Source organism: Scyliorhinus torazame, chromosome 27, assembly GCF_047496885.1.
Source record: "Scyliorhinus torazame isolate Kashiwa2021f chromosome 27, sScyTor2.1, whole genome shotgun sequence".
Lineage (NCBI taxonomy): Eukaryota > Metazoa > Chordata > Chondrichthyes > Carcharhiniformes > Scyliorhinidae > Scyliorhinus > Scyliorhinus torazame.
In genome coordinates, this window is record NC_092733.1 from 36,466,472 (window position 1) to 36,490,939 (window position 24,468).

Below are 24,468 nucleotides of genomic sequence, written 5' to 3' on the forward strand. Positions count from 1 at the left end.
ACCCACTGACCCCTCCCCAACCCACCCACTGACCCCCCCCAACCCACCCACTGACCCCCCCCAACCCACCCACTGACCCCCCCCAACCCACCCCCAAAACCCACCCACTGACCCCCCCCAACCCACCCCCAAAACCCACCCACTGACCCCTCCCCAACCCACCCACTGACCCCCCCCAACCCACCCACTGACCCCCCCCAACCCACCCCAAAACCCACCCACTGACCCCCCCCAACCCACCCCCAAAACCCACCCACTGACCCCCCCCCAAAACCCACCCACTGACCCCCCCCCAACCCACCCACTGACCCCCCCCAACCCACCCACTGACCCCCCCCAACCCACCCACTGACCCCCCCCAACCCACCCACTGACCCCCCCCAACCCACCCACTGACCCCCCCCAACCCACCCACTGACCCCCCCCAACCCACCCACTGACCCCCCCCCCCAACCCACCCACTGACCCCCCCCCCCAACCCACCCACTGACCCCCCCCCCCAACCCACCCACTGACCCCCCCCCAACCCACCCACTGACCCCCCCCCCAACCCACCCACTGACCCCCCCCCAACCCACCCACTGACCCCCCCCCAACCCACCCACTGACCCCCCCAACCCACCCACTGACCCCCCCAACCCACCCACTGACCCCCCCAACCCACCCACTGACCCCCCCAACCCACCCACTGACCCCCCCAACCCCCCCACTGACCCCCCCAACCCCCCCCAAAACCCACCCACTGACCCCCCCCAACCCACCCACTGACCCCCCCAACCCACCCACTGACCCCCCCCAACCCACCCACTGACCCCCCCCAACCCACCCACTGACCCCCCCCAACCCACCCACTGACCCCCCCCAACCCACCCACTGACCCCCCCCAACCCACCCACTGACCCCCCCCAACCCACCCACTGACCCCCCCCAACCCACCCACTGACCCCCCCCAACCCACCCCCAAAACCCACCCACTGACCCCCCCCAACCCACCCCCAAAACCCACCCACTGACCCCCCCAACCCACCCCCAAAACCCACCCACTGACCCCTCCCCAACCCACCCACTGACCCCTCCCCAACCCACCCACTGACCCCCCCCAACCCACCCACTGACCCCCCCCAACCCACCCACTGACCCCCCCAACCCACCCCCAAAACCCACCCACTGACCCCCCCCAACCCACCCCCAAAACCCACCCACTGACCCCTCCCCAACCCACCCACTGACCCCCCCCAACCCACCCACTGACCCCCCCCCCCAACCCACCCACTGACCCCCCCCCAACCCACCCACTGACCCCCCCCCAAACCCACCCACTGACCCCCCCCAAACCCACCCACTGACCCCCCCCCAAACCCACCCACTGACCCCCCCCCAAACCCACCCACTGACCCCCCCCCAAACCCACCCACTGACCCCCCCCCAAACCCACCCACTGACCCCCCCCCAAACCCACCCACTGACCCCCCCCAACCCACCCACTGACCCCCCCCAACCCACCCACTGACCCCCCCAACCCACCCACTGACCCCCCCAACCCACCCACTGACCCCCCAACCCACCCACTGACCCCCCCCCAACCCACCCACTGACCCCCCCAACCCACCCACTGACCCCCCCCAACCCACCCACTGACCCTCCCCAACCCACCCACTGACCCCCCCAACCCACCCACTGACCCCCCCAACCCACCCACTGACCCCCCCAACCCACCCACTGACCCCCCCAACCCACCCAAAACCCACCCACCGACCCCCCCCAACCCACCCACTGACCCCCCCAACCCCCCCCCAAAACCCACCCACTGACCCCCCCCAACCCACCCACTGACCCCCCCCAACCCACCCACTGACCCCCCCCAACCCACCCACTGACCCCCCCAACCCACCCACTGACCCCCCCAACCCACCCACTGACCCCCCAACCCACCCACTGACCCCCCCAACCCACCCACTGACCCCCCCAACCCACCCACTGACCCCCCCAACCCACCCACTGACCCCCCAACCCACCCACTGACCCCCCCAACCCACCCACTGACCCCCCCAACCCCCCCAAAACCCACCCACTGACCCCCCCAACCCACCCACTGACCCCCCCAACCCCCCCAAAACCCACCCACTGACCCCCCCCAACCCACCCACTGACCCCCCAACCCACCCACTGACCCCCCCCCAACCCACCCACCCACTGAACCCCCCCAACCCACCCACCCACTGACCCCCCCCAACCCACCCACTGACCCCCCCCAACCCACCCACTGACCCCCCCCACCCACCCACTGACCCCCCCAACCCACCCACTGACCCCCCCAACCCACCCACTGACCCCCCCAACCCACCCACTGACCCCCCCAACCCCCCCAAAACCCACCCACTGACCCCCCCAACCCCCCCAAAACCCACCCACCGACCCCCCCAACCCACCCACCGACCCCCCCCAACCCCCCCCCACATACCCCTCCAACCCCCCCCCACTGACCCCTCCAACCCCCCCCCACTGACCCCTCCCCCAACCCACCCACCGGACCCCCCCCAAACTCCCCCAAAACCCACCCACTGACCCCCCACCCTCTGCATCTCATCCCGCACCATCACCCCCATTCCCCGCCCTGTCCCCCCATCCCCGCGCCGTCCCCGCGCCGTCCCCCCCATCCCCGCGCCGTCCCCCCCATCCCCGCCCCGTTCTCCCCCCCCATCCCCGCCCCGTTCTCCCCCCCATCCCCGCCCCGTTCTCCCCCCCCCCATCCCCGCCCCGTTCTCCCCCCCCCATCCCCGCCCCGTTCTCCCCCCCATCCCCGCCCCGTTCTCTCTCCCCCCCCCATCCCCGCCCCGTTCTCCTCCCCCCCCATCCCCGCCCCGTTCTCTCTCCCCCCCCCATCCCCGCCCCGTTCTCTCCCCCCCATCCCCGCCCCGTTTCCCCCCCCCCCCCCATCCCCGCCCCGTTCTCCCACCCCCCCCATCCCCGCCCCGTCCTCCCACCCCCCCATCCCCGCCCCGTCACCCCCATTCCCTCCCTCCCCTCGCCGTCACCTTCGACCCCTGCACACATCCAATCCACTCGCAGCCCATCCTGCTACTCGCTGCATTGCACAGCGTCAGTCAAGCGGAGCCGACACACCTGGACTGTCTTTGGCAAGTTGGGGTGGAACGTCTCAGCTTGTGAAGCCGGTTTTGGGCACAAAATAGTTTTGTTTTGGATGATGAGCAGCTGGATGCACGTTTGCAGTTCTTCACTCTGTTCAGCTCTGCCATCGATGTCCAGGTCCATGTTCTGGGGCGAGGGGGCTGAGACCAGAAGGAGTCCGTTAGATTGGAGGGTGAACGTGGGCCTCACGCATGTGGCTGCTGTTGGTTGTGAAAAGACATAGTGTTAGGTGAGCTCGACTAATTGAAATGTCTTGAAGGATCTGTGCAGCTACCCGAAACCTGGAACTTTATTTTTGTGGCCTGATCGTCCAGGTGTAGGTTGTGTCTCTTAGAAGTAAAAATGGGCATGAACGATATTTTAACTCGGTAAAATAAGGTGGGTGGAAAGAGGAAGAGAACCTTGGGATGTCAAAATGACAGTCAAAACCTGTGTGTAAAGCAGCAAAAATCAGGCGGTCAGCATCAGTGTGAGAACTGGGTAACTGGATATTGCCGAGGGGATGGTCGATGTGCTGAATATGGTGCTTTGTGTCGGCATTTACAGTTGAGCGAAAAAGTTAGCATCCCGAGGAATCTAACATCGGGTGAAGTTCAGCGGCTTGTCGTAATTAATGTGAGCAAATCAGCAGCAATTATACAAAAACTATCTTTCAAAGAGGAGTCAGCCAGACTCGCCATTCCCAGTCTTCCTTCCTCCGCAGATGCTGCTAAACCTACTGAGTCTTTCCAGTGTTTTTGTTTCACTTTTCCAGCATCTGCAGTATTTTGTTTTTATTATATTCTTTCCAAAGTTGTCCCTATTTGGGAACCGTTCTTTGTGGCTTGAAGATTGACCTAGAGCGAGAGCGGGAAACCAGGGTATTGTCGAATCCTAGAATGCTTGCAGGACACATGTCGGCACTTGGACTCTCCCTGTCCATGCCACTCTCTGTCAGAGTAACGCCAGCTACTTTCATTCCCCATCACCTTCCTTTATTTAAAACAAACCTCCAGAAGATTCTCCAGTTCCCTTTCGAAAGCCGCGATTGAATTTGCCTCCACCGCACACTCGAGCAGTGCACTGCAGATCCCAACTAATCGGCGAATGTCGCCTTGGGTCCTTTCGCTGCTCAGCTGGAAGCGGTGTCCTCTGGCTCTCGACACCACGCCAAGGGGAATGTTTCCCTGTCCACTCTATCTTGAGGTTTGAGCACCACTGTCAAACCCTCTCTCCACCTTCAGTTCGCGATGGAGAACAGCCCCAGCTTCTCAGTGTTCCTGCACTGAAGTCCACCATCCCTACAGCATTCACGTGTATCTCTTCTGCATCCTCTCTAATGCCTTCATACTTCCTTAAACTGTGGTGTCCGGGATTGGGTACACGTGTGTTGGCCCACACTTGTGTTTCCTAAAAGTTTCATCAGAACGTTTTTGCTTTTGTACTCTGTATATAAAGCCCATATCCGATATGCTTTATTAACACGCTCTCAACCTGCCCTGTCACCATGAATGATTTGAGCTTCCTCAGTTCCTGCACACCACCCCCTGTAAATTGAATACTTTATGTTCGACGGCCTTCCCATGTTCTTCCTACCAAAATGTATCAATTCACACTTCTCTGCATTTCATATCATCCGCCACGTGCCTGCCCGTTCTGCCATCCTGCCTTATATCCCCATGAGGTTTCTCAATATCCTCCTCACAGCTCACAATACTCCCCAAGATCTATCGAGGGGGGTTGTCCGAACTGACTGCCTGCCCCTCTACCGCGGCTACATTTCGCGGCCAGGTGTCTCTGCCGAGGGGGCATGCGGAACCCACTGGCAGCCTTGAGACCTCCCGTGCCCCTTGGGCACCGCAGGGACTGTGGTGTCTTATTGACTCCTTTAATCACATTTTGATTTTAATGTTTTAAGTCTCATTTGCGATTTTTTTTTTTGTTTTTGTTTAAGGCTGTTTCCTTTTAAGGGACTGTCCCTTTAATTTGTCCCACAGTTCATTTGATTTTGCTTCAATTAGTCACCGCATCAATTGCACTCGCCCCGTCAACCCCTCTGTTGCCACATCTACAAACCCAATCAAGTTAGTTAAACATGATTTTCCCTTAACAAATCTGAGCAGGCGTTCCTTACTCCATCCATATTTGTCGGAGTACTGCTAATTCTGGAAGCTGCCCCATTGGCGAGATTAAACTGACTGGGCTGTAGGGGCTGTGTTGATCTTTGCACCCTTTTTTTGGACAAGGGTGTAATACTTACAATCCTCTGACCCTCTGTTTCTAAGGAGGGATCGGAAGGTTTAACCAGCGCTACCTCCAGTTTTGACCAGTACTTTACTCGGTATTCTCAGATGCATCTGATCTGATGCACAGATTCGAAAACCGCTTCTTCCCGCTGTTACCAGACTCCTGAATGACTGCATCACAGCCTGGTATGGCAACTGCTCGGCCCAGCACCGCAAGAAACGTCAGAGAGTCGTGAACACCGCCCAGTCCATCACACGAACCCGCCTCCTATCCATTGACTCCATCTACACCCCCGTTGCCTGGGGAAAGCGGGCAGCATAATCAAAGACCCCTCCCACCCGGCTTACTCACTCTTCCAACTTCTTCCATCGGGCAGGAGATACAGAAGTCTGAGAACACGCACGAACAGACTCAAAAACAGCTTCCCCCTGCTACCAGACTCCTAAACGACCCTCTTATGGACTGACCTCATTAACACTACACCCTGTATGCTTCATCCGATGCTGGTGTTATGTAGTTACATTGTGTACCTTGTGTTGCCCTGTTATGTATTTTCTTTTATTTCCTTTTCTTTTCATGTACTTAATGATCTGTTGAGCTGCTCGCAGAAAAATACTTTTCACTGTACCTCGGTACACGTGACAATAAACAAATCCAATTCAATCTTATGGACTGAACTGGTCTCTCCTGAGTAGTACTACACTCCTGTATGCTTCACCCGTGTCTATGTATTTACATTGTGTATGTCCTATTTTTTCATGTATAGAATGATCTGTCTGGACTGTACACAGAACAATACTTTTCACTGTACATCGGCACACGTGACAATATACCCAAATCCAAATCTGGCCGTTGTGACTTCGGAGCTTTAAGTACAGTTAGCCTTTCTAATATAAAAGCAAATTACTGCGGATGCTGGAATCTGAAATGGAAAATAGTGGGCAATCTTAGCAGGTCTGGCAGCATCTGTGGAGAGAGAAGGGAGCTAACGCTTCGAGTCTGGATGAATCTTTGTCTTTCTAAAATAGCCACCTCTTTAATTTTTCATCCATCCGATGTGAGAACTGCCCCCTCTTTTACTGGCTTTGGTAAAATCTTCCTTGGTAAAGACAGAGTTGAATTATTAATTTGGTATCTTGGACCTCCTCCCTGGCTAAATCCTCTCTGATCCGAATCCGCTCTACCCATTTTACCATTCCTTTACTGTTTGTGTGCTAATTAAACACATTTGCTGCCAGCCTCTTCTCATACTCCCTCTTTGCTTCTCTTTGTTTCTCTTCTCGCTTCCCTCCGAACTATCTCATTCAGTTAGCGTATGTATTATCAAGCTGACATCTGACATATTGCCTTATTTTCCCCCCTGCTTCATCTTATCCAATATCTCTGCCATTGCGCAGGGGACTCCGTCTAGTTGTTCTACTTTCTTCCCCTCCCGTTGGGATATATCTTGATGGACTCAAAATATCTCCCCTGTAATTTCCTGCATTTCTATTCGCTCTAAATCTCACCAGGTAGTGGCCCATTGAATGCACCCGACCGTGCAATGGTATCTCGATTGCCTGTTAGTTTTAACCGAATAGATTCTGTCCTTGAGCCCTCTCGGACATCCCCTCTCTTCACTGTAATATTCTCCTTAATTAATACTCTGCCCCATATCTCTTTTTCTTCTTAACACCTTGCATCCAGCGATATTTAGTCCTGCCTATCTTTGAGGAAGGCCTCCATTATTGCCGCAACATCATGGCTATCTGCGGCAGCAGCTCATTAACCTTATTTCGCACATTCACCTCCTCTTTGGCGATCGCCCGCGAGCGAGTTGGATTGCCCTCCTAGGAAACTGGTGTTACTGGTCTTGGGTTCTTTGAGTCCTTGCCTGGCTGGTGAACATGGTGCTAGATCTTCGACTGCACACTTGACAGGTGTTTCCGGGAGACGGGATCGGTCCTTGGATTCCCCATTGTTGATATTCCTTTCTCAGGCTCCTTTTCTGGGCCTCCTCTTGTCACCGCGTGTCCTCGGAGAATTATGCCCCTTCAATCCGGAGGTTCCTCCAGTGAGGTCTCTTCTGAGCACATTCGCATACCAGCACAATAAACCCTAACTCTGGACCCACCTAGTACCTCTGCGTGGGTTTCCTCCGGGTGCTCCGGCTTCCTCCTACAGTCCAAAGATGTGCAGGTTTGGTGGATTGGCCGTGATAAATTGCCCCACAGGATCCAAAAAGGTTAGGTGGATTGCTGGGTTACGGGGGTAGGGTGGAGGCGTGGGTTTAAGTAGGGTGCTCTTTCCAAGGGCTAGTGCAGACGCGATGTGCCAAACAGCCTTCTATAATTTTTTACTCTATTGTTACAGGTAAATCCCGTTTTCCCGTAATACCAATTTACCGGAAATGGCTGTTTGACGGGCAGGCTTGCGAGCTTGTACTGCATTGTGGTTGTTTGTGGGTCGATTTATATTGGTTATTGATCACCAACAAACTCAGTCAGCGCTGCAGTACCTGTAGCAATCTCCCACTACTGAGGAGCTGCGGGTTTAACAGTGACAGTTCTGGGCTGGTCAGTCTGGCCACAGGCTCAGTCCGGCCACAGGGTCAGTCCGGCCACAGGGTCAGTCCTGCCACTGAGTCATTGGGCTGAAGCCTCCCCCACGGGGGGGACGGGTTTTTTTTAAGGAAAGTCCTTTTCTACAGAATGAACTTGGCCTCGACCCATTCCGTGAAAATGAGGTTGTTTCCTGTATTTCTGTCCCCCCCCCCCCACTCCCCTCCCCCAGCCATTTGTGCACCTTGATTTTAATTCTCTATTGTTACCTTCTGGGTTCCCATTTCCCCGGAAAGTCAGTTCAAACCCTCCCCCAGGAGCACTCGATCCCTCAAGGCAATTGGTCTCTTGTTGGGTTCAGGGTTAACCTGTCTGGCCTGGACAGCTCAATCTCCCACAGGATCAGTCCAAAGAATCTACCCCCCCCCCCCCCCCCCCCATCTCTCCAGCCACGCATTCATCTGCTCCATCCTATTTCCATAGCCCCTAGCGAGCGACGCCAGGAGTAATCATAACTCTCTCTCTCTCTCTATTGAGTGCAGATCTTTGTCTCCTTCTCATCGAGTCACCAGCACCAAAACGGGCAACACCCCATGGCTGTTCACTCCCCCGCCCCCTCCGCCGTCCCTCCATCACCCCCCCCCCCCCTCTGCAGCCATTCAGTGACGCCCTTGTCCCTGGCACCAGGGAAGGACGTACCATCTGCAGCCACAGAAATGCCAGCCCCCCCCCCCCCCCGGCCCGTCCTCCTGTGCACTGTGGCAGGGTTTTCGAATCCAGTGGGGACAGGCAGGAGAGGGAAGCGGGCAGCTGCTGCCACATGCACTCCCGAGGCACCCTTCGCAGGCTCCAAAAGCTGACGTGCGTGGGATTTGACAATGTGGATGTTGTGCCGGCCAGCGCGCAGCATTTAGCAAAAATGCTGAATCACCAAAGCGTTGCTTTAACTGGCTGCCTGCTGACAGCCGAGAGGCTTATTCCAGTGTTGAGTGCACGCTGCTGCTGATATCCTGTCAGTGGCTAACTGCATCCCCCTGAGGTGAGTCTTTATCTGGACGATGTGGATAGGGAGGCCAATCAGCAGAATTCCTGAGACGTTTATGCTTTAAAATTTGAGACCGTTTAAATATTTAGCAAGGATATATCGAAGAAACAGTCAATTCTGGAAAATGTCCCGTAAAAAGCAGAGTAACCTTTGACCGTGCGTGTCTGTTATGCACTGACAGAAACCCTTGCAGCCTGTGCTAAAACAGCCAGTTTACTTGTATCGGGTACTGCTCACAGTAGAGGTGAACCGTGGTGTATAGAAAACCTGCAGACGTGGGCAGTGCCCAGGGGATGGATTTGCGCCCAGCTGGTTAGGTAGCTTTCTTTGTTAAGTCAATGTGCGATCCTGTGGCCTTTTGCGGCCTGATGGACCTGCTTTGTGTTTTGCTGCGTTCAGTGTCCAGGGCGCAGCGGAGGATCCGATAGGGAGCAGCTAGGGCTGTGTGCTGTAATAGTCACTTCATGTTACAGAGCAGTCCCACTCGCCGCAGGAGCTGTGTTAACGTGGGTGAATTAGCACTGCATCTGGTAATGCAAGCTCTGAGAATCTGCATGGTCGGTGCTGTCGTCGTCGTTTCTCCCCCCCCCCCCCCTCCTCCTCCCCCTCCTCCCCCTCCTCCCCCCCCCCCCCTGCTCTCTACTGAGCATTTCTCAGAGAGCTGTGCTTCGTTTGGTTCCTTGGCTGGACTATCCTATGAGGAGAGATTGGTTCGACTGGGCAGCACGGTAACAGTGGTTAGCACAGTTGCTTCACAGCGCCAGGGGTCCCAGGTTCGATTCCCGGCTTGGGTCACTGTCTGTGCGGAGTCTGCGCGTTCTCCCCTTGCCTGCGTGGGTTTCCTCCGGGTGCTCCGGTTTCCTCCCACAGTCCAAAGATGTGCGGGTTAGGTGCATTGCCCGTGATAAATTGCCCTTAGTGTCCAAAAAAGGTTAAGTGGGGGTTACTGGGTGACGGGGATAGGGTAGATTCGTGGGCTTGAGTAGGGTGCTCTTTGTAAGGGCCGGTGCAGACTCGATGGGCCGAATGACGACCTTCTGCACTGTAAATTCTATGGTATGATCTATGACTGGGCATATATTCACTAGAGTTTAGAAGGATGAGAGGTGATCTGATTGAAACGTATAAAATTCTAACAGGGCCGGACAGCCTGGATGCAGAGAGGATGTTTTCCCTGGTTGGGGAATCTAGACCCAGGGGACACAGTCTCAGGAATACGGGATATTAATGTATATGTGGGACTGAGAGGTGGAAACATTTCTTCACTGAGAGGGTAGTGAAGCTGTGGAATTCTCTACCACAGGAGGCTGTGGAGGCCGAGTCACTGAATGTATTCAAGAAAGAGATGGATAAGGTTTTAGATTTTAATGGCGAGACGGAGTATGGGGAGAAAGCAGGGATATGGCAGAGATCGAAGATCGGCCATGATCAGATTGAATGGCACAGGAGGCTCGAAGGGCCGAATGGTCCAGCCTGCGCCTAGTTTCTGTTTTTCAGGCATTTATTCGTGACATCTGAATGGTTCATATACTGCACTCGAGTTTAGAAAATCGAATTGCAATTGCACAGCCTGTCGGGGTTGCCTCAGTGGGGATTGAGTCAAGTAAGCGTGGGAGGGGAGTTACATGGAGTTCAGGGCACTTGGCTGCAGGAGGAGTATTGCCTTTCCTGAACTAGCTGGATGTTCTTGCGTTTCATCGCCGTACCAACCCATGCATTACCCGTTCTGACCTCTGCTCCACACGTCTGTGACTGCGAGACTGTCCCACTCTGCTATCAATCAAAAGTTCAGAGGGAAGTGAAAAAAGCAAAGAGAGAGAATGAGAAGAGGCTGGCAGCTAACGTCAAAGGAAATCCAAATGTGTTTAATTGGCAGATAAGTAGTAAAAAGGTGCGAGAGGACTGATCAGGGTTTGAAAAAGGGATACAGACAGGGAGGGAGAGAGCATAGCTGAGATGCCAAGTGAGCCTCTTCTACCTTCACCAAGGAAAGATGCTCTTCCAATCTGCCTCCAAACAATTCGCCTGCAGCGGTCACGACTGTCCGCATCTGTCTCCCCGTTTCAGGGTCAACATTGTCGTCTTCACTTCATATCTCACTTGCAGGCGTCCTAATAGCAGGGGTATGGATACTCTGGGGGGGGTCGCAGCCCTGTGGCTCGTTGAGATTTGGGTATCTGCCAGTCATCCATCCAGTCAATGTGGCCGACACAGTGTTGTCATCGCTGACTGAGCAACGCTCGCACGCTCCAAAAACTCCTTGAGTGGTGACCTTGCTCTGCGAAGCGATGCTGAGGGCATGTCTGAGTGAATGAGGAGGCCGATCGGCCTTTACTCCTGCCTGGCATATGTTGTCCATTGTAGAGGATTGGACTGAGGGCCTGAGCTGAATAGAGTTGCAGTTTGGTGTTGCCAGTCCGGTTGCTGTTGTTCCACACACTCTGACTCAGCCTGGACACTTTTTTCATTGTCCTGCTCCCCGCACCATCTACCTTGTCCTAAATCTCTCCCGTTTCATCCTGCTCGAGTGCCTTGGCCTGTGTGCGTGCGTCAACCAGGAGTGGTTCCGCACGCAGGCTGCAGTGGAGCTGTGTGGACCAGAAGAGGCAGAGGAATGCAAGTAATGGAAACCTGTAATAGGATAGGTCTGGTTTGCATTTCAGGGAATGCCACAGACTTTTTTTTTTGCATAAAAGCCACCTTGTCCTGGAGTGCGCTCATCACTGGAGCAGCAGCATTGCGAATAAACCTGGATACCTAGATCTTGGCAAGGGGGTATCAGCTCTGCCCCGTGGCATTGTGGCGTTACCTTGTGGCTGACACTCTGAGCTCCCAGCTCTGCTGTTTCCAATGCTGCTGTGTCGCTCCTGAGCAGGGTGATCTTTACTCAGGAACAGCCCATGCTCATGCTGGCCGCTGCTGCCGTTCACATTCCATTCAATCCACCTCCCACCCCTGTATTGGTCCAGCTTCCTCATAAATGTATCTGCTCTGTAAGAGGCTGGATGAAGGCAGAGTTTAGGATGAGTTCCCCTTTCTGAAGGGTGTAAAGATGAGAGACGGCCAGTGGAGCTTTGGGGGTCAATGAAAGCAAAATACCGCAGATGCCGGAAACCTGAAATAAAAGCAGAAGATGCTGGATAAATTCAGTAGGTCTGTCAGAGATGCTGGGAGGCACAGTAGCACTATGGGTGGCACGGTAGCACAGTGGTTAGCACTGTGGCTTACCAGCACCTGGGACACTGGTTCGATCCCCGGCTTGGTTCGATCCCCGGCTTGAGTCACTGCCTGTGCGGAGTCGGCACGCTCTCTTTGTGTCTGTGTGGGTTTCCTCCGGGTGCTCCGGTTTCCTCCCACCAGTCCCGAAAGACGGGCTGTTAGGTAATTTGGACATTCTGATTCTCCCTCCGTGTACCCGAACAGGCGCCGGAGTGTGGCGACGAGGGGATTTTCAAAGTAACTCCATTGCAGTGGTAACGTAAGACTACTTGTGACACCAATAAAGATTATAATTAGAGAGTAAGAAGCAAGGTAGAAATATGTACAGAAGTATATATTGGAGGGGCGGCGCAGTGGTTAGCACTGTTGCCTCACAGCACCGAGGACCGGGTTCGATCCCGGCTCTGGGTCACTGTCCATGTGGAGTTTGCACATTCTCCCCGTGTCTGCGTGGGTCTAGAGTCTGGCAGATGGAATACAATGTTGACAAATGTGAGATTATCCATTTTGGTAGGAATAACAGCAAAAGGGATTATTATTTAAATGATAAAATATTAAAACATGCTGCTGTGCAGAGAGACCTGGTGTGCTAGTGCATGAGTCGCAAAAAGTTGGTTAACTGGTGATTAAGAAGGCAAATGGAATTTTGTCCTTCATTGCTAGAGGGATGGAGTTTAAGACTAGGGAGGTTATGCTGCAATTGCATAGGGTGTTAGTGAGGCCACACCTGGAGTATTGTGTTCAGTTTTGGTCTCCTTACTTGAGAAAGGACGTACTGGCACTGGAGGGTGTGCAGAGGAGATTCACCAGGTTAATCCCAGAGCTGAAGGGGTTGGATTACGAGGAGAGGCTGAGTAGACTGGGACTGTACTCGTTGGAATTTAGAAGGATGAGGGGGGATCTTATAGAAACATATAAAATTACGAAGGGAATAGATTGGATAGATGCGGGCAGGTTGTTTCCACTGGCGGGTGAAAGCAGAACTAGGGGGCATAGCCTCAAAATAAGGGGAAGTAGATTTAGGACTGAGTTTAGGAGGAACTTCTTCACCCAAAGGTTTGTGAATCTATGGAATTCCTTGCCCAGTGAAGCAGTAGAGGCTCCTTCATTAAATGTTTTTAAGATAAAGATAGATAGTTTTTTGAAGAATAAAGGGATTAAGGGTTATGGTGTTCGGGCCGGAAGTGGAGCTGAGTCCACAAAAGATCAGCCATGATCTCATTGAATGGTGGAGCAGGCTCGAGGGGCCAGGTGGCCTACTCCTGCTCCTAGTTCTTATTTATGGTCTTATGTGCAGGGTAGGTGGATTGGCCACACTAAATTGTCCCTTAATTGGGAAAAAATTGGGTATTCTAAATTTATTTAAAAAAGAATTACATCTTTGGAAAGGGGGCGGAGGGAGTGGGGCAGAATAGAAGACCGGGGATAGGTTGGGGCAAAGGAGAGACAAATTAGCCATTGACGAGGCAAAGGGGAGCCAGTAAGGAAGGAAGATTGCAAATAGCGGCAAAAGGTGAGAGAGCAGAATATGTTAATGGGAGCAACTGTGAGCAACTAGGGACAGGTGGCTAGTGGGGGGGGGGGGGGGGGGGGGGGGGGGGGGGGGGGGGGGGGGGGGGGGGGGGGGGGGGGGGGGGGGGGGGGGGTGCAGGCCGGGGAGCTAGAAATACAACCAACAAGTTGCAACGACAATAGAGAATTGCGGTCGTTGGGCCTGAGCGAAGGAGAGATACAGATAAGGGTTTCAGTAACATATGAGCGGAGACAGGGTTCGTCAAGGGCTTGGTGGTGACTGTGGGGTCAGCCACTCAGCTCGTGAACAAACCGGGCTCTGAGGTCACCAGCATTGAACTCGGCAGGAGGCTGGAATCAGAGAGACAGAGTTTGTGGCGGGAGGGGAGAAGACTTTGTGCTTTCCTGTGTTTAAACCTGCAGGATTAGACTACCTAACTGATAGGTGGAGCGACAGGAGTATTTCCGAGAGTATTGCTTCTACTTTAATTTGACCTGCACATTACTCAGCAGATCCCGTAAATGCCGAAATCGTTGTTGCATTACCCTGTATTCCTGTCCGTTCCCGAGGAAAGCTAACTTATTCCAGCTGAGCCGTACTTGTGAATATGGCAGTGTAAATTGTGATCTTGATTGCAACTTCTTGTTGTGAATCTGTGCGTCACTCCCCTTATCTGTGGCCTTGCCTTCCACAAGATAAGATGCTGGCGTAATTTCCTGAGGCCTGATCAGAATAGAAGTGTTTTTAACATGTTGGGAGCAATCGATACCCGACGCTTGCCTGCTTGGAGAGTTAATACTGATTGATCTGGGAGAGGAATGTGCCTGGTACTTTGAGAATTTCTAATTCAAAAGAGTGAGAACATCACCAATTATCTCTGGCTTTTTTTTTTGTCTTCCTTTGCACGTTCTGCCCTTGGTGTCCTGGACAAGGGCCCAGCCCCTAGGGGAGGACTTGACAGAGTGAAGTGAAAAGAATGGGGCAGGATGAAGCTCACCAGGCGGAGGATTTAGAGGTACACCACGGCGCTTATTACTAATGAGGTGTTGTGTGGAAGTTTGTGCTGGTCCCTTGGCTGTGTTGGAAGCGTCGTCTGGGAATGAGCATGTATTGGAACACTGCGGGCTTTGAATGTTTCAGGGCGGGAGACACCCTGGGGGGGGGGGGAAATATTTAAGTTTTCCCTCGGACCCCCTGGGCTGAGAGTGTCCTGGATTTGGCTGGTGGCATGGAAAATCCTAAATGGCTTTTGATCGATTATTTCACTCTTTAAACTCTTTGCTCTGCATGTCCCCACTTAACCGAATGCAATTTGCCTAGCCTGATTCCTTTATACCCCTCCTTGCTCTTACACTCTTTCTAAGCTGCCCTAACAGACCTGGTATCCCACTCTATCCTAAACCAGTATTTCGGATCGTTTGTGCCCCCCCCCCCCCCCCTTCGTTCATGTTGTTCTGGGATTGCATGGGGTTGGGTCATTGAGTGGAAAGTCTCCTGGTGGGGGACACCACTGGAATCAGCTGGGACCATGTCTTTCGTTATCATAAATCTCCAGCTTTCGGTGCTCCTGGAGTTCATGAGGAGTGGAGTGTCTTCACGACTGAAGAAGCTCACGGGGTTTGGTAACTTTTCAAAGTGTCTCTCACTCGTAAGCTTAGTGCGGTGATGTTTCTTTGCAATGTTTTACAGAATGAACCTGATGCTGATTTAGTGGACCTGAAGACTCTGGTTGAAGGCCAGCACCAGACCACCATGGTGAGTGAATGTTGTCTCCCCCCCCCCCCCCCCCCCCCCCCCCCCCCCCTCACCTCCCCTCTCTGGGCCACCTGACACCTTTGCTGGTCTCAGAACCCAACCGAGAAATCCATCCACTGTAGATTGCATGCTCTGAGAACTTGGGCATAGGGTGGCAAGAGGACATCGGAGCAGACTCGAGGGGCTGAATGCCCCCCCCCCCCTTGTTCGCATGTCCCCACCTCTCCGTAAGGGGTGGAATTTAACCAGATATATTGCATTGGCCCCACGGTCGTATGCTAGCTGGTGGTCAGTTGGCACTACATTGACCTCTCGGGCAGCCTTGGTAACCCTTAACCTCAGCCCGGCTACTGTTGATCGCCAGCCTGACGTGCAGGCGGGGATGTGGAGGCTATCGGATTCTTTTGACTTGGCCGTAGTTAAGTGTTGCAAGTTGGTGATGCAGTGCCTCTGGTGGTCAGAACTGGACATGCCGCAAGCTTGCCGGAGCTCTGTGCTTTAACACTGACTCGCTTAAAGACCCTGCCCTTGATGTGCCCTGTGCCCAGGGTTAGATGCTCTGCTCTGTCTCTGCTCCGCGCAAGTTTCCATCAAAACTCTTCCCTTTTTATGGCCTTATTTGCTGGTACTGCCTCCTTTTTAATGACCTCCGTATCAGCTCAATAAGAGCCTTCTGCTTTATGACTTTGCGACTTCAACTTGTACTTATTCTTGCTGACCGATTATTTTGATCACCGTGGAGACCAGTGATTGTGAAAGAACCAAACTTCCCAAACAGAAAAGCCTTGACTGACCACTTAACATGTTTACTGTAGCAATCAAGACCAAAAGCAGCACAAACCTGAACGAGCAGGCAAATGTGATTCATTAAAAACCATAAATCACGTTTTAAAATAGCTGATGCAACAAAGGTAAATCTCTCTGATTTCTCAGGTAGCGCATTTGGCACACATAATAATTATAACCTTTATTAGTGTCACAAATAGGCTTACATTTTATTTTTAACAAACAATTTTATTGAGGTATTTTAGGCATATAGAAAAAGTGACATTGTACAGTACAAAAAAAAAGAAGTTAAGACACAAATTACAAATTAAACATTGTCCAAACCACGGCTCTGTTCACGCGCTGACCTGCCTCAATATCCCCCTACTCTACTCTACTCTACCCTAGCCCCCCCGCACCCCGCTGACGCTTACTCCTCTGCAAAGAAGTCAATAAATGGCTGCCACCTTCGGGCGAACCCTAGTAGCGAACCTCTCAAGGCGAACTTGACTTTCTCCAGGTCAAGAAAGCTCGCCATGTCCGATAGCCATACCTCAGCCCTCGGGGGCTTTGAGTCCCTCCATGCTAACAGCATTCGTCGCCCGGCTACCAGGGACGCAAAGGCCAAAACATCGGCCTCTCTCTCTTCCTGGACTCCCGGGACTTCCGAAACCCCAAAGCTTGCCACCTCCGGGCTCATTACCACCCCAGTTTTCAACACCCGGGACATGACATCTGCGGATGCCTGCCAATGCCCCCTGAGTTTAGGGAACGACCAGAACATGTGTACATGGTTAGCCGGCCCTCTGGCGCATCTAGCACACTTGTCCTCCAGCCCGAAGAATCTGCTCATCTGGGCCCCCGACATGTGGGCCCGGTGCACGACCTTAAACTGGATCAGGCTGAGCCTGGCGCATGTTGCGGTCGTGTTTTCTCTGCTCAGGGCTTCTGCCCAAATACCGTCCTCCAGCTCCCCCCCCCGAGCTCCTCCTCCCACTTAAGCTTCAGGTCCTCGGTCTGCGTATCCTCAGCTCCCATTAGTTCCTTTTAGACGTCTGAAACTCTACCCTCTCCCACCTCTCCCCTAGAAACTACCCTGTACTGCCTCCCCTTCGGCGGGAGACGTGGGAAGGACGGCAGCAGTCTGCGTACAAAATCCCTCGCCTGCAAGTATCCAAAGTCGTTCCCTCTCGCCAGCCCAAACTTCTCCTCCAGCGCCCTCATGCTCGGAAAGCTCTCTTCCAGGAACAGATCCCCCATCCTCACAATCCCCGCCCTCCTCCACAGTCGATACCCGCGTCCATGTTCCCTGAGGCAAATCGGTGATTGGGGTCTACACCGATGCTCTGACCTCCCCGACATGCCTCCTCCACTGGCCCCAGATCCGAAGAGCCGCCACCACTATCGGGCTGGTGGAGTACCGTGCCGGCGGAAGCGGCAGAGGCGCCGTGACCAGGGCTGTTAAGCTAGTGCCCCTGCACGAAGCAGCCTCCATCCGCTCCCAAACCGACCCCGCACCCACCATCCATTTCCTTATACAAGTAGGCTTACATTAACACTGCAATGAAGTTACTGTGAAAATCCCCTAGTCGCCACATTCCGGCACACAGAGGGAGAATTCAGAGTGTGCAATTCGCCTAAAAGCGCGTCTTTCGGGACTTGTGGGAGGAAACCGGAGCACCCGGAGGAAACCCACGCAGACACGGGGAGAACGTGCTGACTCCGCACAGACATTGACCCAAGCCGGGAATCGAACCCGGGTCCTTAGCGCTGTGAAGCCACAGTGCTAACCACTGTGCTACCGTGCTGCCTTGGGAAGCAAGTGCAGTTCCAAAGCTCTTATCTTCCTCCAATTGAGTTTCACCACTTGTCGCCGTGCAGGATTTGATCATCAGGCAACCTCCGATGTTCGCTTTACTCCATCCGAGTTTCGCAGATATGATTATCACCCAAAAGGACGCATTGCTGCTGAACCTCCTTCACTCGGTTCATAGGATTCCTCAGTACAGCAGGAGGCCACCTTGCCCATCACATCTGCACCGACCCTCTGAAAGAGCATCAGACCCACTCTAAATACTCTAGGCCCACTCTCCCGCCCTATCCCCGTAACCTCTTTGGACTGTGGGAGGAAACTGGATCACCCGGAGGAAACCCACGCACTCACGGGGAGAAAATGCAAACTCCGCGCAGACATTCGCCCCAGGCCGTAAATGAACCCGGGTCCCTGGCGCTGTGAGGTAGCAGTGCTAACCACTGTGCCGCCCTGTCGATCACGCAGTCTTAATGCCATAGCTTCGCAGAGTCACGTTCATCTGACTGCTCAAACCCGCCTTGGTGAACAGTGTGGTCAGTTCTGGTTGACAATACCACCCAGCTCCTCAATGTGGCTGGAATGTTCATTCAGCTCTTCCAGCCTCTATCCTGTTCTGGGCACTGGCTGTAAAGAACTGAACACCAAGAGCCTCTGTGTCTGCTCCCACCATAAGCTGAAATCCAATATCAAAGAATTATTTTAGTATTTCCAATTGGCGACCAAATTCACATGTTCATCGCTCTCAAATCTGATGCCACAGCCAGGAAATCCATTAACCTTCCTCGCCCGCATGATAGTTTCCTCAAGTAATACCAACAAGAGATAAAGTGATTTTAGGTCTAGCATTGTGTAATGAGGCAGGGTTCATTAACAATCTCACAGTACAGGATCATCGAGGCAATAGTGATCATAAAACAACAGAATTCTTCAGTAAGTTTAGAAACAACACACTCCAGTCCTAAACAAGAATCTTAAGCAAAGCCAATTATGCTGGTATAAGGGGAGAGGGGCGGCATGGTGCCGCAGTGGTTAGCACTGCTGCGTACGGCATTGAGGACCTGGGTTCGATCCTCGCCCTGGGTCGCTGTCCGTGTGGAGTTTGCACATTCTCCCCGTGTCTGCGTGGGTCTCACCCCCACATCCCAAAGATGTGCACGTGAGGTGGATTGGCCATGCAAAATTGCCCCTTAATTGGAAAAATAAAATAATTGGGTACTCTAAATTTACTTTAAAAAAGGTATGAGGGGGGGAGTTGGTTGAGGTTGATTGTGCAAGTAGACAAAACGTAACAGCAATAAGTAAACATTGGAAAACATTTAAAAGAAACAATTCAAAATGCTAACAAAAAGTACATTCCATTAAAATACAAAAGCTCGGTGAGAAAAATCCATCCATGGCTTTCTAATGAAATTAAGGATCACATTGGATTAAAATGTTGCAAAAATTGTAGTAAGGCTGAGGATTTGGAGTGTTTAGGAAATGGTAGCGAAACCAAATGTTGATCGGAAGGGGAACAAGTTAGGAATATAAAAACAGATTTAAATAACTTTTACAAGTGTATAAAAGGAGGAGAGTAGCTAAAGCAAATGCTAGCGGCTGAGGGGCAGAGGGAGAAGAAATTGTCACGGATAATGAAGAAATGGCAGAGATGTTCAACAGAAGAAGTCACAATTAGGAGCAGGACTAGGTAATTCAGCCATTCAAGCCTGCTCCCGGTGATTCACTAAGGTAATGACTGATCTAATTGTGACGTCAGCCCACTGTCCTGCCAACTCCCGATAGTCTTTGATTCCCTTGTTAGTCAGGAACCTATCTCTACCTTCAAAATATTCGCTTACCCTGCCCCCGGCGCCTTCTGGGGAAGAGAGTTACCAGGATATCTCCTCCTCTCCCCCTTAAATGGGAGAGCCCTTATTTTTAAACTGTGTCCCCTAGTTCTAGTCTCTCCCACAAGGGGAAATATCCTTTCAGTATCCACCCTGTCAAGTCACCTCAGGATCTTGTATATATCAGTTAGATCACCTCGCAATCTTCTAAACCCCAATGGTTACAGACCCAACCTGTTTGATATAAGATAATCCCCCACCCTCGCCATCCCAGGAATCATTGAATTAAACTTCTCCGAATTGCTTCTAATGCAATTATGTCCTTTCTTAAGTAAGAAGACCAAAACTGTGCACACTACTCCAGATGTGGTCTCACCAATGCCCTGTACAATGGTAGCAAAACATCCCTGCTTTTATATCCTATTCCCCTTGCAATAAACACTAACATCCATTTTGCCTTCCTAATCACGTGCTGTACCTGCATACTAACCTTTTGTGATTCAAGTTGCACTTCGGAAGTAGAGGGTAACCAAGGAGGTAATAAGAGTGAGGAGCTTTACGTCATTCATATCCGTATTGGAGAAGCCTAAGCGATTGAAGATGAGAAAATTTCCAGGAACCGATGGCCTGTACCTTTTAGTAAGAGCCAAGAGCTATCTGCAGAAATAGTTGATGCCCTGGTTAGGTTTGTCCAAAATTCCCTCAACTCTAGAGTGGTTCCAGCAGACTGGAAATTAGCTGGGACCAGAATTTTGGACAAACCTAACCAGGGCATCAACTATCTCTGCAGGTAGCTCTTGGCTCTTACTAAAATGTGCAGGCCATTGGCTCCTGGAGGGAACGTTATTCAGGAAGGGAGGGAGAGGAAGCAGGGAACTACAGGCCAGTTAACCTGGCATCAATTATCGGGGAAGTGCCGGAATCTATTACTGAGGCAGCCTTTATTGCAAGAGGATTAGAATAAAGAAGTCTTGCTACAATTGTACAGGGTTTTGGTGAGAGCACATCTGGAGTACTCTGTACACTTAGTCTGTATATCTATGGAAGGACTGGGAGGTTACAGTGCAGCCCCAAAAGATTGGCTCTTGGATGAGCGGCTGATTGGAGTCAATCCTATTGTTTGGAGTTCAGTTGATCTCATTGAGCATAAAGGAGTTTGGAGGAGCTGACGGGGTAGACACAGCCCTTCGGGGGGGGGGGGGGGGGCGGTGGTGGTAGGGAAAGCTAGAACGTGGGCGCACAGTCTCTCGGCATGGGAGGGGGTGGCGATCATTCAGGATTGAGACGAGGAAAAATATCTTCACTCAAAGAGTTGTGAATCTTTGGAATTCTCGACTCCAGAGGGTTGTGCACGCTCCATCATTGACTGCTTTTAAGCCTGAGATAGAGAGAGTTTGGTCTCAGAATCCAGGGGTTTGGAACACAGGTGGGAAAGTGGAGTGGGGATAGATGATCAGCTATGGTGGTATTAAATGGCGGAGCAGGCCCAAGGGTCCTTATGTCCCAGTTCTAATGGTGTTTGTTTCATGGTTCTCAACTGTCCCGCCCTCACCAATGGTAACACACACACTCCCTACTCTGTCTAGACTCCCTCATGATTTTAGGAAGTCCGATCAAATCTCTTTTCAGCCTCCACTAAGGACAATAATGCACCCTTTCCCTTTATTTCCGAACTGCCGCCTTTCCTTTCAACCTGCAAACCTATTGTTATGGGCCAGGGTTTAGAGAATCCCAAAGTGTATCATGGAGTTCACCTGACCCACAACTTTTACTAGATTGTGGTATGGGGAGCACACGGCCCACTCTACAGGTGTGGTACAGCAGAAATGGACGAGTATGTTTTAAAACAAAACAATGTTTATTCTATGAACTGAAGTTGACCTTTCTAAAACATACAGTGAACATCTTAGCAACCAGTAAATCAAATACACCCCCCAAAGAATACAACACTAAATAACCTGTATGCTGCCCTTTTACCATCCAAAAGACTTAGCAAACCTTCAAACAGGAGCACATCAGGGTTTACATTCAAAACAGAAAACATTTATACTTCTTCTGAATTCACCAAATGATCCATAGATGGTCTTTGGATGGCAGAGATCAACAGCAGTGCAGCTCACAGACACACCCAAGCTTTTCTCAAACTGAAACTAAAAAAGCAGAAGTAGAGCTCAGCTCCACCCACACTCTGACATCACTGCAGTAACATGAGCAGCTCCATTTCTTAAAGGTACATTTCTTAAACACCCATTTCTTAAAGGGTACTCTCACATGACACTATCGATATCTTCCTTCCAGTCTTCCACGCCGTGCCCCACTTTCCAACCTCTCCCCAGTTTGGTGCAATGGTAAATTATTGCGCTGCTTCAACCCCTAAGACCCAGATCAGTTCTTGCGGTACTCTGATCAGACCCCAATTTATATTAGGCCCGGATAAGAAACCCCAACAATTTTTCGATTTGTAAACTGTGAGGAAAGGTTACTTCATTTCCAGGAGTTATTCCACTGACATATAGGGATCTTTTATATTAAAACAAACTTTATTAGCACCGGATCAAACACATTAACTTCACAAAAAATATATTTTCAATTCACAGTTAAACAATTATTGAAATAAAAAAAATGCTTCAACTGCTAACTTATATTCTTCCCTATCTCCAATTAAGTAAAGCCTATTGCAGGTCAAATCCAACTGGTAAATAAAGTAAGCAAATACGGGGATACTTATTGTACTATTGTGCAGAGATTTCCTGTCAGAAAAGTGGAGAAAGAACCTGCAAATCCTTCTGTCTCTGTCAGACTCCTGCTCAGCCTGATAGCATTTGGCAAAACTGTTGCTCAACTTAACTCCTAACAGACCGACTAACCTATATCAAACTGCAAAACTACCGCGAGACCTGGCTCCTCCCATTAATTACATCATCTTTATCCCGCTCAGATTCCATGACCTGCTTACCCAAGTCTAAACACATCTCTCAAATGAGCTACTCTCCAGGAAATCTCCAGCAATCATAAGTTCCATTAGGCATCTCTTTGTAAACAAGTACAAGATTGGAATGAATGATGGTCTCACTGTTACAGCATCTTAATTGCACCTTTTGCAGCCACACAACATGTCTGTATGTTAAACCAAGTTTTAAAAAAATATATATTCCTGCAACAGATAATACAATCTATATAGAAATTTCCTACATTTGTCGCACAGTTCCGTGTGCACCTTGTGGCCCTGTTCTCTGGAGCTTCCCGTCTTTTCCCAGAATCGTAGTCTGGGTTGGATGAAGCCTTCGGATTTTTGTGGGAGTACCGAATTTTTTTAAAATTGAAGTTTCCATACCAGGCGAAAGGTAACCTGTTTAAGGTGTTAATTGACGTGATTAGTGAAGGTCAACAAGTTACAGTACCAATTGGACGTGGTCTGAAAGCACGAGCTTGGAAGAGAGGTGAGTTAGAAGAAACATTTGCGAACTTAGAGCATTGTGGCAGAGCGTGAAACAACTTTAGATTGAGAGAGTTAAATCGCTCTAGAGTTTAGGCTAACGCTGGAGATTGGGTGAGAAGGGGTTTGGGCAAAAATCAGTGTTTTCACGTATAAGTTTTTAGCTGTTACACGGGACGTTATCAAATAGAGAGTGTGGACACCTCCACCGAGGAGGTCCTGGCTTGATTGGAAAAATTAAAAATCATTCTATTAATTTACCTAGCCAGAGTTTTGGATGCTCCAGAGTTCGGCTTCAAGGTCATGGGTGAGTAGACATTTTCTTTTTAGTTGAGTTTGTAAGATTGAAAGATGAAGGAGAAGACGCCATCGGGATTTGTGGGCGGTCCTGGATTCCGAGGGCCCCCTTTGTCTCCAACTTTGGAGTCTCTGTAAAACATGATATTGAACTCAGTGACTGACGTCCCTGGAGAGTTCTACCCAAACCCTAGGCTTATATTTACTTATTTCACCAAGATCGCTACAACAGATTATATTGTCTTTATCTCAGTGCCGTCCGCAGTGCACAAGTTGGCTGCCACACTTCTTAGATTGCTGCAAGTGACTGTCAATAGTTGCTTGATAATAACAGAACTTGAGGATTGATGAAAAAAGGGACATGCCGTCAAAGTTTTTCACCTTGCACTCATCAGGACAGACGCAAGAATGCCAAATTTCAAAGGGCACAACCGTTTATGCTACTTGCAAAGAAAATGGTGCTGATTGGTTGGCAGGTGGACTGTGGTTGAGGCATTGCCATGGGCAATGCACCAGGGAACAGTTGTTCTCCCCCCCCCCCCCCCCCCATACTTTTGTTTAATTGAAAAAGAAGCAATGCCTGGACATATTCCTTCTATTTGCAGAGGACGGATAACACGTGTATGATTATAAAACTAACTCTAGCAAGCCTAGGTAAGCGAGTAACAAGTCCTTTCGACTGTTTGAAACGGGTAAAGTACTGACTGTACTTGACCCGCGTAGTGCCCAACATTAGATGTGATTCAGCAATTGGACAGCGCTTAGTGACCAAGCCTGAATGTGCTAAGAATTACGCTGACAACCAATTTAAGGTTAACAGCCAAGCTCACAATGTGGCTCACTTACACTTGCTAGAAGCTGCGTATATTCTTGCGTCCAAGCT

At 51.4% G+C, this 24,468-nt stretch overlaps 2 protein-coding genes across 2 annotated transcripts in view; one reads left to right on the top strand and one right to left on the bottom strand.

Moving 5' to 3' along the window:
• LOC140403402 (uncharacterized) overlaps nucleotides 1-24,468 on the bottom strand; it is a 960,939-nt gene that overhangs the window by 519,605 nt on the left and 416,866 nt on the right. The window lies entirely within an intron of this gene.
• Nucleotides 14,194-24,468, top strand: part of LOC140403208 (patatin-like phospholipase domain-containing protein 6) — a 198,380-nt gene continuing 188,105 nt past the window's right edge. The window contains exons 1-3 of the mRNA XM_072490961.1: nucleotides 14,194-14,708; nucleotides 15,383-15,448; nucleotides 23,554-23,595. Coding sequence (XP_072347062.1) covers nucleotides 14,670-14,708; nucleotides 15,383-15,448; nucleotides 23,554-23,595 — 147 coding nt within the window. The 5' untranslated portion in view covers nucleotides 14,194-14,669. The remainder of the gene's footprint in view (nucleotides 14,709-15,382; nucleotides 15,449-23,553; nucleotides 23,596-24,468) is intronic.